This window comes from Struthio camelus, chromosome 4 (genome assembly GCF_040807025.1).
Source record: "Struthio camelus isolate bStrCam1 chromosome 4, bStrCam1.hap1, whole genome shotgun sequence".
NCBI classification, from domain to species: Eukaryota; Metazoa; Chordata; class Aves; order Struthioniformes; family Struthionidae; genus Struthio; species Struthio camelus.
The window spans coordinates 9,516,334-9,530,354 of record NC_090945.1 but is presented as its reverse complement, the minus strand read 5'-3'; the positions used below and the strand labels follow the sequence as shown (position 1 = coordinate 9,530,354).

The window sequence follows — 14,021 nt, the reverse complement described above, 5'->3', positions numbered from 1 at the left end:
ACAGCTGTTTTTCACAGAGTCTCACTTATCAGACCATTAGCTAATTTCAGCAAATGAAACGATCTGTTGACAGAATAACTCTATTTCATTCATTTCCACTAAAAGCTTTCATGCATTGGCCCTTTCTGCCTTTCTCCACTGCTTCCTTCAGAGGTTATCATTTATAATTGTGCTTGGTAACATTAGGCAGCCAGATGGTTGGGTTTGGTTCTCTATAGCTATGAAAAAAGAAATATTCCTTTTGTAAGGGGGTCAAGGGCTGAAAATACTAATCAATACGTGTGGCCACTAATGCTTTTAAAAAGTTAGTGAGCAAAAAAGAAGAAAAACATTTTAGAAAATATCACCATTTTTCTGCCAGTATCATCATATTTCACTGAGCTTACCCACATATCTGACATCATACTACTTATTTGTTTTACACTACTATCACAGAACAAACACAACCTGAAGTAAGATGCCTAGGAAGAACGTCTAAGCGCAAAAGCTGAAAGGCTCTTCAAACATGCGAACTGTTTCAGAAAATACTTTTTGCAATTAAATCAATGTGTTATTAGTTATTTATGGAGAACTGACAATGTGCTTAGGGCCTGCTTTACAAAGGCATTCAGAAAAGTTCATAGCTGCCCAGGAACTACAAAAAGTCATCTCTGAGAGTTCGATGTACCAACTCCCAAATAGGATTGCGCATGCCATCTGCTTTAATTTCTGTAACACCTACGAGGTATAGATTTACACCAGGAGAAAACTCTGCTACTGCATGCATTATGAGAACGACTGAGGGTCAAATTCCTTTGATTCACTTTAATATAGGAGGAACTCAGTTTACATCAGCAGCAGAGAAAGCCAGAGAGCAATATGGAACCCAAGGTCCTTACTCACATTTAATATTATCTTTTCCCATCCAATAGTGCTGTTTGTAGGAAGACTATAATTGAGCAGCAAACATACAAAGCTGTTGAGGTTCTGGCTCCACTTAACTTAATGGCACTAAAATAGCCCTTGACTCCTACAGAGGCATCATGACTTCAATCTCAGTTTCCAAGCAAACAACACCAGCATTGACAGATGAGGTAAGCAGGCAGCTAATATGCCTACTCTACGTTGTACAAGGATCCTACAGAAAAATATCCTAGAGAATAAACACACACCCTTAAGGTAAACTTGTCATTTTATAATCTGAATTACACGTCTTGCAACGGGTATTTTACAACTTTAAATGTAATAGTTTCAGAAAACTTACTAAGCTAAGAGATGCCACAGAAAGCAAATTTGGTTTGAAGAAGCAAGTTTGTTAGGAAGTCAGTGTCTGAGATCAAGAATGTTCACTTTAAAAATGAGAGATTCTAGCAGCTTTCAGGAACATTTAAGTACAAGAAAGAAAAAAATGCAGTGGCTCATCCCGCAGTGGCCACACTGGAAATCCCAACTATGAAAACAGGTTACAGCTCCCCTGTGTCACTTGCTGTCACCAAAATACCCCCAACCCCCCAAATACTAGTAAAACCTAGGATTACCATGAAACAGGAATCACACCTCGGAATCACTATAAAGGTTCCCTCCACACTCTGTGCCTTTTTTTAAGGAGCGGTAAGATGGTGACTCAACTACCTTTCCAGTGGAAAGAGGAAATTATGAGCAGCCCCTCTGCATTTGGAGACAGCCACCATAATGCATTACAAACATGGACTGATCTGCCCCATGCCTACAGAGTGACCAACAAGACATCCTTATAAGACTACCAGAACCCTCCAATTCCCGATGCCTTTGCTAGAGGGTAGCCAGGTGCTGAACACTGAAGGATTCTGATCAAGAGTCCTGTCCAGGATTTATCACTGCCCCTTTTTAACTACTTGGAGAAGTATGAGACCTGCAAGACTGCTTCAAGACTGAAAAACAAACCAGGTTCTTCTGTTAGGTAGCAAAGACATTTAGCTCTTTTCTTCCACGTACGTTTTAGTCAGTGATTTGACCTTGGCATATGGAATCTCTAAAAACACATCTTTTCTAGCTAAGGCATTTATATAGTCATTTATATTCCCATTTTATACCCCACGTGTTTCTTTATACACAAGCAGAGAAGAATGCGGATACATATGAAAGTCCTCCATCCACAATTTATGCACTCATCTCTGTGACATTCTTTAAAAACAAAACAAAGTCTTTAGAAACACTTCCTACATCGATTGCTAAATTATATTCATGTAAGCATCCTGATGCTGAGAAAGTGTTCTGAAGTGACAAATTATAGCTACTCCAGGAAAACAAAGGGGTAGGTTTTGTTTACTTTATTTATCGCCTACGATTGTTTGTTTTTCAGTGATGCTCTTTGATGATTCAGCAAAGCATTATTCACTTCAAGGACTTCTCTTCCTATTGAGAATTTTATTTCTTCAAGCTCATAGCCATGATGGAAAATTTTCATTGCATGTGCTAGCTCTTTACACATCCTCACTTTACAAATATATTAAGCTGAACTGCAATAGATATTTGCTTCGGATCTATAATTACATTTGCAGTACAACCTATCTCCCCGCTATGATTACTCTTCTTTACTGTTTTTAATGTATTTAAGACACCCACTGAAAAGGACAGCTTTTCACTAATCTGGGTCTCATTCAGGAGAGACCTCAGCCTATGCCTACACTAGCCAGTCATTCAGCACAGCAGGTGTGCACTGTCAGAGACCCCCTGTCCCCCAAATACATGTGTTTCTTGCAGGGGGTTACTTCATCCTAGCGCTAGTCTGACACCGTGAACGCCCGATCCCCCAATGGGTAGGTGAACTCCAGGAACGCAGCTTTCTGCTTCATTTCCCCAGAAGGGAAATCCAGTGGGCGCGCTCCCAGACTGCTCGGCGGTGCAAGAACCACGTGCAGGAAAGGGGGTGCATTGAGAGGCCTGTTTCACAAGCGCTCTCCTGATCCAAATACAAATGCTTATGTAGACACAGCCTCACACATACGTGTATGCAATGACTCGCCATGCCCTTTTTTGCTGTCTAAGGAACGAAAGCCCTGCCGATACAAATAAAAACAATCACAGTGTCTTTAAAGAGAACTTGATTAGTCTTGAAGGTAGTCATACCAATAAATGAAACTATGCATTTTGACCAGAACTTTAAGTGAACTTTGAGGACATCTGAAGACCGTTAAAGCTGTTCAAACAATGTGCCACACTGCTTGCTGTCAACTGATCTGACATATGACCGCTTGCTACTACGTGAGTAATTTGCAGTCATTTATGGCTGTTATGTCAGTCAAATGATACAACTGACCTATTATACAACATGCACTCAGCTTTCATGTATTTCTCTTCTTTTGTCAAATTCTTTCTACATAGCATAGAAGTTCTGCAAGTTTCCCATGTAAAACATGTTATATCTAATCATGCACTTTTTAAGCATGTAGAATAGTCCACAGTTCACCTACTGCAATTAATCTAGAATGATTTTTCCACTTAATGTATCTATAACTTGCATAAGGAATCATCACCAAAATAGTAAGTGATTATATTACTGTTCCTTCTCGGTCAGCTTCTCCAGAATAGATTAGATAAACATAGTGAATTTATGAGCAGCCTTATTATGCCGTAAAACATTTTAAGTCACATTCTCTGCTTGCATTTTTATCTCCTTTTTGTCGCTATTAATTTTTCATCCTAAGAATGAAATAGTAGAAATAAGATTTCCAAATAAATGAACAGCCAGTTCCCAAAAAGCTGTTTTTGAGTTCAGAGAATCCACAGATCCAACAGCCCCATATCCAAATGTCTGCCCTCTCTCCATCCTTCCGTCACAGCCTTTTGCTACACAGCGCATGGGGATGGCGGTTTCCACGCATGCGGCCTACACATCTGGGCCTGCTTCCTGTGCTGTCAGTTTGTAATATATTTGCTTTCTCTGGACATCAACTTCACAGCTATCCAGCAGCAGAAGCAAATAACATGTGCTTCTACACCTGATTACACCTGCTGTCAAATGTGCACCAACACACAGTACACAAACAGTGGCAGAAAATCACGCCTATGACTTCTGGACATTGAATATACTAAGAGAAAGGAGGAAAAAAAAAAGTACAGCTTGTAATCTGCACAGTAAGTGACTGGTGTCAATAAGTCATCTGATTTCCACACTTGCCCTACCTCTTTCAAAGCAGGAGAAAGGCATATTTAGCCTTGCAGTGCTGAAAGATAGAGATTACGTCTACTTCCAGGAAATACAGTTTCATTTCTTTCACACTGTACTCTTTCTAAAGAAATGGAATTCGATATATATTTTATATCTCAAAGACAGAAGTGATTTGTTTGAAATTAAGTTACTATTACCTGCATGACTCATTCAATTTCCATAGGGATTTATTAACTGGACAAACATGGGTTCGGTTAAAAGGGAAATAAACATTTGTACAATACCGTCTTTTTCTTGAGAGGGAGCACTTCATAGACGTTGGGAAATAGTAAAGGGAAAAAAGATCATGTCAGCACAGTATCGTCGGTCATATACAACACAATCTTATATTTCACTGAGTTTTCAACACAGGAAATGGGTATATTAGAAACTGCCTAATTCACAGGTTTTTCTGAGTCAGCTACAGTGGTTTCTTTGAATGGCTCTGAAGGAACAAGCTGTAACCAGTGCTCTTACACCAGCTTCAATAATACACATTTCAAAGCCAAAAAGGCCCCACTATCTTAACTGTTTACACAGCCAACATTCTCTGGGAAAAAAACAACCAACAAGTTCCATTCTACTTCACATGAATTTCATCCGATCTCCTGGTTGTAGTCCTCATAGCACTGAAGACAGGAAGGACGGTCTTATTTTTGTTTTCTCCATTCAGTGGAATCAGAGAGAGGGAAATCCTTAGTTTACCAATGTTCTTGTTTTCCCTGAAGAGATTCCACCGACTTACTTGAAGCACCTAAGCACTTTTAATGCTCACACTGAAGTCCGCAAGAACATATCTTTAACTTGTTCTGATCCAGCTAAAATCTAAAACCACGCTGACAGGGTATCTGTTTTTTCAGATGCATCGTTGCAGTAGCATTCCTCTCTGCTCTGCCAACGCAAACCTCCCCCCAGGAGGTCAGGCTCAAGGTATTCACACAATAACTGTGAGACTTGCTCTGAGACACAAAAATAAGTTCCTAAGTATTGCATAATTTCTTAAGGCTTTTTAAAAAAACAACTATGACATACACTGGGCTCTTTATCATCTTGAATCAACAAGAAATATTTAATACATACCAGGGTACAGGTGAGAGCTGGATAGGGTAAACATGCACCTGTGTAAAGAAGCAAAGATCTATCTGCCTGCAGAATATGCCTGATGATAAGACTTACCGTGGATTTCAGGTGAATTGTTATTTATGTAAGTACTTTTGAAATCCAGCACTAGGGAATTGTTACCTTATCCCCCACCCCCTTGTTCCTTTTTTTAAAACTATCTTGTACCGCATGCTTCTTATTTCTCTTATAAGCTTTTCTAGATCAAGTGTTTTCATGGAATTGGTTAACAAACAAGCGCATGCAACACTTGTGTCAAGACAGGCTCATTCGAGAAAATTATCCTCCCATATCAAAATAACGTATAGATGACCTGCAAGTCTGATACAATACAGTGAGGAAATAGGAACCTCAGCTAAAGAAGCCACACAAGTGACCAAGCACAGCTAAGTTTTTTTTCCAGGCACAGACCTTAGCAGTTTGGGAGATCAGATGTTTTGCCAGACATTTTACCTTAGATTTTTTTGCAAATAGGATAGGCTGACTACTAACAAGGAGCTTGCCTTTTGCACAGAGGTGGGGCCATACCCAGAGAAGACAAACAGAGTTGGGGGGGGGGGGATTCTAAAGTTTTGGAAACACCAGCAGAGCTCCAGCCAAGACCATACAAATTAGACGACTGAGACGGCTCACTGTGTCAGGAACTAGTCTCCTAGATCTAATGTTGCTGTCATGGCGACATACAGGAAAAGTGCTGCTAACCCGAATTAAAGGGCTGAGCCTTGGAGAGAATGCTAAAGCAAAATAAGTATTACTAAAAGTTTCTTCAAGTTTCTGTTTCTGAAAAGTTCTTTTCAGTGCCTTTTTAACCCTTATTTCTTCTTTAGCAACCCTCAAGTCTGGCTCTAGAGCTGGTAACCCCAGTTAAGTAAGTCCAAGGATTTAATGAAATTGTTTATTAATTCAAAGACAAGTCACTGTTGTCAGCTGGTCCCACTCAAGGGAGTATGGGAATTCATTTGATGACCCCTTGCTATCTCTCTCATTTTCATTAGGCCAACTTCTGTGTCTTGGAAGCAAACTCCACGACTTGCGCAGCTTTAATCTCAAGAGGAGGAGCAGGTCTTAGATTACCATGCACTGAACGGAGGAGCACAGAAATCATTTGTCCCAGCTCCTGAAGGGAGACAATGCCGGAACATCAGCACTGCTTGGCAGCAGTTTTAGCTTTGCAAAGAGTCAGTCTTTCCTTTGGGTAGATTGACCCCCAAAAAAAACAACGTAATTGTGTAAAGCCCGAGATACGTTACAGGTGGTACGGCCAAGATCAAAAGAAACATGCTTACATAAGGGAATACCTTTCCTCTGTTGGTTAATTAAGTACGCAATAGTAAAAAGAAGCGTCTCTTGTGTGCATTTGCGATTGTAGGCAACAAGGTCATGTTCTGAATCACTATTTGTAATGCATTCCCACACTGAAGTGGATTAAGAAAACATCATGGGATCTCCTGTACACCAAACTGCAGGAGAGTCAGAGTTGAAGCTGAAATTCCCCACTTCATTATATCTAGTTATGTCCTGAATAGCTTGAAATAATATTTGCTGTTCCAAAAACTTTTGATACATAACCAGAGGCTGTTTGGGGGGCCTAGAAATCATATCACTACAGCAGGCCTGGGAACTGAGACCAGCTGTCTACATTTTGATAGGACTCTCCTCACGTCTGCCCTTTTTTTTTTTTTTTAGGCTAGCCCATAATTTATCTACCTTTGCGTTTTCAAGCCCCTTATGTACCTCACCAAGTAGAGTGCTAAAACCTTACAAGTGCTCTCTTGAATCCAAGCTCCATTTAAGATAGCCATAGTGACTCTGACCTCCTTGTGCCAATGTTCTCTGCAGTGCAAGCATAATAAAGCCTACGCAACACAGGAGCAGAAAAGAAAAACAAACTAGCCCCAGGACGGTCAGACATGCTTTAAAACACCAGAAAAAAAAAAACAGCCTTTGAAGGTATAATATGGGGAAATGGGACCGAAACACCTTTTTAAGTGTATAAACCTATTGTACCTTCTTCTGTCCAGATTTTTCAGTGTTCAGTTTTGCCCAAGGTGGAAAATCTCTAACGGAAGCTTCCAGGAGTTCCCTGGCTGTGCTAGGTTCAATTTCAGGTGCTCAGTGAACGTTACTGTGCTGTTCCCTCCAACACGTTCACCCTGGGAAGCCTAACACTGACCGCAACTTTCCAGTTAGGCCCTTAGGCCCTCTATGCTCTAAGAAAAGCACGTTTCATTTCCCACCCCCAGACTGACACAGCACCCTGTCAACACAGTGAGGAACAGAGGTTTTCCTCCTCCTGGGCTACACTCTAGGCTTCTCGGAGTCAACCAGCAGGGAGGTCTCAGCTGCTCCTAGGTGCTGGGCTCAGCCCTACTCCCTTTACATAAGGCCAGACAGCTCTGCTGCTACAAACTGAGTCTTATCTGAAAGGTGTTCTGTTTAACTCAGTAGTGTCACCCTCTGTAAAATTAAGAAATTACAGTTTCTTTATAGGGTGCTCTGAGAACTACAGTCAGAAAGTGAAATACAATAGTAAGGTGCTATAATTAACAGTTGCAGTTTTATAAAAGCTATGGTAACTATCTGAAGCATGTCACAGATTGCTTCCATTTTCCAGCCTAAATCATCATGCCTTTTTGGAATCTTCCAGCCTGTCTTGTTTCTGCCAGACATTTAACCTTTTGCATCATCTTTCTCCCATAGAAATCCCTAAATATCCTAAGACACACAGTTCCCAGCGCAGCCGGCTGAAATGACAAGGTGTTTGAGGCTTCAGGAGAAAGCTTGCTCTCATGTTTTGGAATTAGATTTCAGGCAGCATTTCCTCTGCAAATTCTGGAAGTTAATTAGATAGCCATAAAAGAACAAATATTGATCCTGGAATTATACGGGGGAGGGAGGCGAGTTACTGCTTTACTTCAATTATGAGAAATGAAGGAAATCAAAAATCGTTAGTGTACACCTGATCAGCTTCCAAGCAAACAGAACAAGACAATAAGATCGCAATGCCTTTGGACTTCCAGAAGCTTATTGCTTTTGCAATCTTTTTTTTCCCCGGATGAGAGGGAATCTAACCCAGACAGAAACCCCGACTCCTGCTATCCCATTAAGGCAAGAAACAACACTGTTTTACTCTGTACACAGCAGTAAGACCAGCATGACTGCTTCTGACTCTTTCTCAATCATGTTATGAAGTTTAAATGGAAGCAAACTGAGCTGAACGCATGCAGTGCAAAACTCCTTCCTTGTATAGCATGCAGGCACAAGCTCTTCCCTGTGTGAGGCCAAAGCTGTTAAGAAGTCTAGGCTACAGGTCCATCTTCCCTTTAAATGTACAGATACTGAGGTAGGTGATATTTACAAGTGGTATTGTCAACTTCAGCAATGCCACCCCCAGAGCATGCCTACCTAACTGTGGAGAAATGAAGGACAAAGCAGGGAAAGATTCCCAAATAGCCCCTGCCAGCACTAACATGGGAAATTAAAACACCGGTTAGCAAAGTACACAGACAACTTTGTTAGCTCTGTATGAGCCAGCTGAGTCAGGAGGCATGCAGCCACGTTCATAAGCCTTTCCTACATTAGAACCAACACCTCAGGCACCCTTACACAAAACTCAGTAGTGCAATTTCTATACCATGAATGTTAATACGTTTCAAAGCTACATCTTCCTCTACTTAAAGTCCACACAGGAATGAATTATGGAAGACAGAAACCCACAAGTTTTTGTGAAACCAAGACGTACTTCACTGCATGTTCTTCTCTTGCATCCTTCACTCTGTCACTTACCTGTTTGTGAATTTTTAGGCAGCTTTTTCAATTATTTTGCTTTTAAATAAATTAACATCAATAAGTCTCCAGGTTTCAGGGAATCTCTCCTAAATCAATCTTTTAAAAAAATTCCACACAAATCTTTCATGTAAAAAAACTTATTTTTTCCCAATTCAGACAGATTCGTTTTTAAGCTATTAAGACAACCATAATCTCACAGGTACTCACAGACATTCTTCCAGTACGATTGGCTTCCTCTCTTTCTGCCAGTGCCCGCAAAAAGTTATCTTTCAGTTCTTTTCCTGCACTTGTAAGTGACCTAGAAAACAATGATACACAGTTTCTACTGTTATCAATTATTGCAGACTTAAGGTTCACTGTCCTGCTGAGTGTTCTGTAAATATAATGAGATAGTCTTTACCCTAACGTAGTTAATTCATCTATTGCCCACTCTGATTTTACATTCTCACTGCAGTAACAATACATTTCATATACCTAAAACATTCTTCAAAAGTAAACACTATTCCAGATGCACTATATACAGTCATTTATAAAAAGCTGACCTCCACTTAACATATATTTTCAATTATATATCAAGACTAATCAAGGTACTTACTTTACAACTACAGAATTATGTCCAAAGTCACGGTTAGGCAAGAATACCAAACTTTCACAGTGGACAAATATAAACTTAAGCCAGAAAATATAAACTTAAGCCCTTAACTTATCAAATGAACTACTACATTCTTAGACTGTTGGGTGTGGTAGGGTCAGTATACTTTCTGTATAAAGCATGAAAAGACACCCCAATTCGTGAGTCCTCCACGAAAACGGGCAAGAAGTATTGCAAGAAAGGATACCGAACTCTAAAAATTAAACCTTGACCTTTGAACATGGTACCCTAGAACTCAAACAGTAATTAAAATAGAAAACACACATCAGGTGGACAAAAGCATCGAATCTTTGACAGAGCTCACCAAAAATGTCATCCTTTAAAATGGTTCCTACTAGTTTCTTGGGCCTAATATCCAAAGCCCTTCTGCATCTACGGGAGTCAGATACAGATATAGGAGTCACTCCCTACAGTATGCTTTGCATGTGCAAGAAGGAAGCTGACACTTCTGAGATCCTGCACAAGTGCAGCGGCAGTGCGACTTTTCCTCCTTTCAACGTTTAAAGCAGTGAACGCTTGTTGGAATGCTCTCTCTTAGGCAACCAAAGGCAAAACGGTGCCTCTCGGTGCAGCACAGATCTACCTGAAAAGGGAAGCATTAAAACCTCCTCCCCACTATCTTGACGTGAGTATTTCAATAAAAAGGAGCAGCATCTGTCAACCTAGGTAGATCAAGCACAATATCAAGAAAAAACTGTGTATCAAATATATACTGCAAGAAATCTCAAATAAAAGAATGCCTTGAAAACCGAAAAACTCCTCCTGGTAAATTTTTGAATGTAGAAGTGCTTGGTAATGTTTTTCAACTGTATTGAGTGAAAAGCAGGCATCTAAGCTTCAGAAGTCTGATGTAAAGCAGTCAGGTCAATCTCTGGCTACTTTAGCAGCTGTTATCCAGAAGTTCATTAATTAGAAGCTGTTTCAGATGTGCATCTGCTTCACAGTAATAATAAAAAAACAGAAGACTACCATATGGATTAAAACACCTCAATTAATTAGATGTAAAAGAAGAATAAGAAGTGGAGTATCAATTTTTCTTCTTCCTGTCCAGTTAGGAATTCCAGATTACCAGACTCTATCTGGCAGGTTTTAATATTAAATCCATAGCAATGCTAAATCTATGTTTAACAACTGTTTCGTCTGACTTAGCTTGAAGTTTGCGCCTCCTATTTCAGACCCAAAGAAGGATTTGGTGCTTGAAATACTGTATGTTTTTATCCACCTAAATCTGATGGTCTAGTAAGAAACATCACCTTTCCTTTAAAAATTTGCCTTACTCTCATCCCTCAGTCACCAACGCAATTCTACCAACATCTTGTATTTAATATGCCTGAACCACTTTCACAGCACTAACATATATAGAGCTTTTTCTTTTTTAATAAAAGTATCCAAGAACATTGTTACTTCATTAAGATCGCACTGATTCATGCCTGAAATCAAGCTGCAGTATTTCAGAAAAATATGAAGATGTCATTGGCCACCCTCCTCCGTGTCAAAAATTGTGGAGTGTTCTAGCGGTGAAATATCACGGGCACATCAGAGCCTTAAGGTAAGTAGCTTTTTGCAATCCTTAAGAGAATTCCCACGGGACATTGTCATGACTTATTTGTTAACTAACCGTGTTGATTCCTTGGGGCCTATTCAGTAAGCCTAACTCTGAAAGATATTAGATATGAAGAAAAATCTTCTTACATATATGTATTTTCTACACTGTCCTCAATTTGACGGTCTCCACTTGCTCTGTGCAAGATGTTTCAATATCTACAAAAGGAAAAAAAAGCTCTTGTCTGAATTTTACTAAAAAAATTTTATCTTACTATATCCCATAAGAAAAACAATCAATAATAATAATACAACTGAATAAAACATAGGAAACGTAAGAGAGTATGGCTGATCTCATAGTGTCACAGCACCAAGATCATTCGGAACAGAGCTTGGTATTAACTGGCTGCTTTTTGTAATAAAGAGGGGTGGAAAAGAAGGTCAAAAAAAATTCAGACTATATGTCGTATCCGAGAAATGCATCAAACATTGGTTCATTTGGCATAGCTCTGGAGACATATTTTTAGAAATTAATCAGTATCATTTGACCCTCATTACAAAGTCATAATGGCCTCAAAACATACAACAACGGTCATGGACCAATGAATACAGAAACAATGCATCAGATGTGTCCTCTGTACGGCACTCTTACCCCCATTGAAATCTCCCATCTTTAAAGATATACATCTAATCTAAAACTCCAGAATCTTGGAGCATCTTCCGGTATCTAAGCAAACATTAATCTTTTCTGAGGTAGAAACAAACAGCTACTTAGTACACTTTCCACTTCTATTAACTGGCAACAATTCACTCCTTTATTTCCTGCATGCATTTGTTCCTTTGACTCTTAGTCTTTTTCACTTCTTTGCCCCTTAGGATGTGCATCCTTCACCTCACTACCCCAGCTCTGAACTGTTCCAGCTCTCAGTTTTGTCTCTCTTCTAGGGGCTTGTCCACACAAGAAAATTTCACCCGTTTACCTTAAGGGAGGTTTTAAACTAACGTATTTAAAATGGTACAAAAGGTTGCGTGAATATTGTTAAGATTCAAATCAGGCTCATGTCAGAGTCAAACATAAATCAATCAGGGATTGATTTGACTTAAATGAACTGTGCACAAGGAACTGTGGGCTTCTGTAGATAAAAGTTTGCATTGAACTGGTTCAAAAATCACTTTGACTTAAATAAACTGTACATAAAGAATTGCAAGCTTCTGTAGATGTAAGTTTGCACTGAACTGGTTTAAACAACGGATTAAGTTCCAATTACATAAGGTTCTCATGTCAACAGAGCCTTTCACTCACTCAGAACATGCAGTATTTATAGGAACATTAGGTGCATATTTGTCACTAGGCATTCTTGGAGATGCAGCAGCTCACACACTCTTAGCTCACTAGTTCACCATCACAGCACAAGACTGAGAAGAAAAGATCAAGGCGTTCCACCCTCTGAAAGTTCCCCCACGCATAAACAGGCTGAAATTTCAGGGTGTGACTAGTTAGGAATCCATAAAGGCTACGTAAATGTTTGTTCCATCTTCCTGCCAGACAAGACGAGGGAGCTCTCCGAGCAGGGAGCAGCAGCAAGGAATTCTCTAGCACCCACTGAACGTGACTCCTATCTAACAAGGGTTATCTAACTTGCAGTGAGCTGACAAGTGTTGTTTAAATAAATACAAAAAAGAAGTCAATTCCTCAAAACCCCGGATCAAGTTCTTCACGAACCAGAGGGCTGCAAATTACATACCAGTATACAGAACATGCTAAAGATGCTTTTGCTTTCTCAAACTAACTTGCAGCCCTTGAAAAGGAGAGCAGAGAATGTTTAATTGTTAGCATTAAGTTATGCATCTCTGTAGCATCACATACGTGACCACAACATTAAATAAGCTTAGCATGCACTGACTGAAACTATTCCTACCATTCAGTTCATGCTTCAGCATACTTGCTGAAGGTTTCAGAGCGAAACCCCTTTTACCTTTGTCGTGATTATTACAAGAGTTGACTATTAGATACCTACATATAATTGCTTTTACCAAGGTTTTGACTGAATAGCAATATCCAGCTTAGTACTGTGCTAAACAAGTATTTGCTTGTTTGCGTCCTGATGTTGTGCTCTACTAAGTAAAGTCTGTTGAGACTGTAATACTCCCCACTGATTTCAGCCAGCCAGCGCTCATGGTAGTCAACACAAAGGTTCGCTAATTCCAGATCAAGGACCAAGCTTATCGTAGGTCTGCAGAGGACTTCTCACCCCATCTGGTTCAACTCTGAAGTGACACCACAATCCTGCCACCAGCATCTTCTTTCTCTTCTACCTTTACATGGCACTTATAAACAAAGGACAATTGCAGTCACCTGAGCACAGCTCTTAATTGCTCTTCTAAGTGAAGATTTTTTAGTTATTAACTGCACCACATGGCTAGTGACCCACATCAGCAGTAGGGTATTACTATGCTAGGTGCTGTACAAACTTCCTGTCCTGGGGAGCTTAGAAACCAACCAGCTGGACACACTAAAGACTGATGGAAAAAGCAAAAAACAGGCAAAAGTTCTTATTCTCAGTTTTCAAATGGGAATCTGAGACAAACAGAGATTAATAACTTATCCAAAGATAACACAGAATATCTCTCCAAACATGTTACTACTGTTAGTAACCAGATGCCAACTGTTCTGTATCTAGTTCTTGTATTACATATAATTTCTATATTAACTTCCCTCCTTCTAAGGAAACGCCTTACCTATACAGGAAG

The 14,021-nt window shown here is 39.8% G+C and overlaps 1 protein-coding gene across 2 annotated transcripts in view; it reads right to left on the bottom strand.

Moving 5' to 3' along the window:
- CFAP299 (cilia and flagella associated protein 299) overlaps positions 1-14,021 on the bottom strand; it is a 249,754-nt gene that overhangs the window by 147,104 nt on the left and 88,629 nt on the right. For both annotated transcript variants that reach the window (XM_068941332.1, XM_068941333.1), the window contains exon 3: positions 9,284-9,374. In XM_068941332.1, coding sequence (XP_068797433.1) covers positions 9,284-9,374 — 91 coding nt within the window. The remainder of the gene's footprint in view (positions 1-9,283; positions 9,375-14,021) is intronic.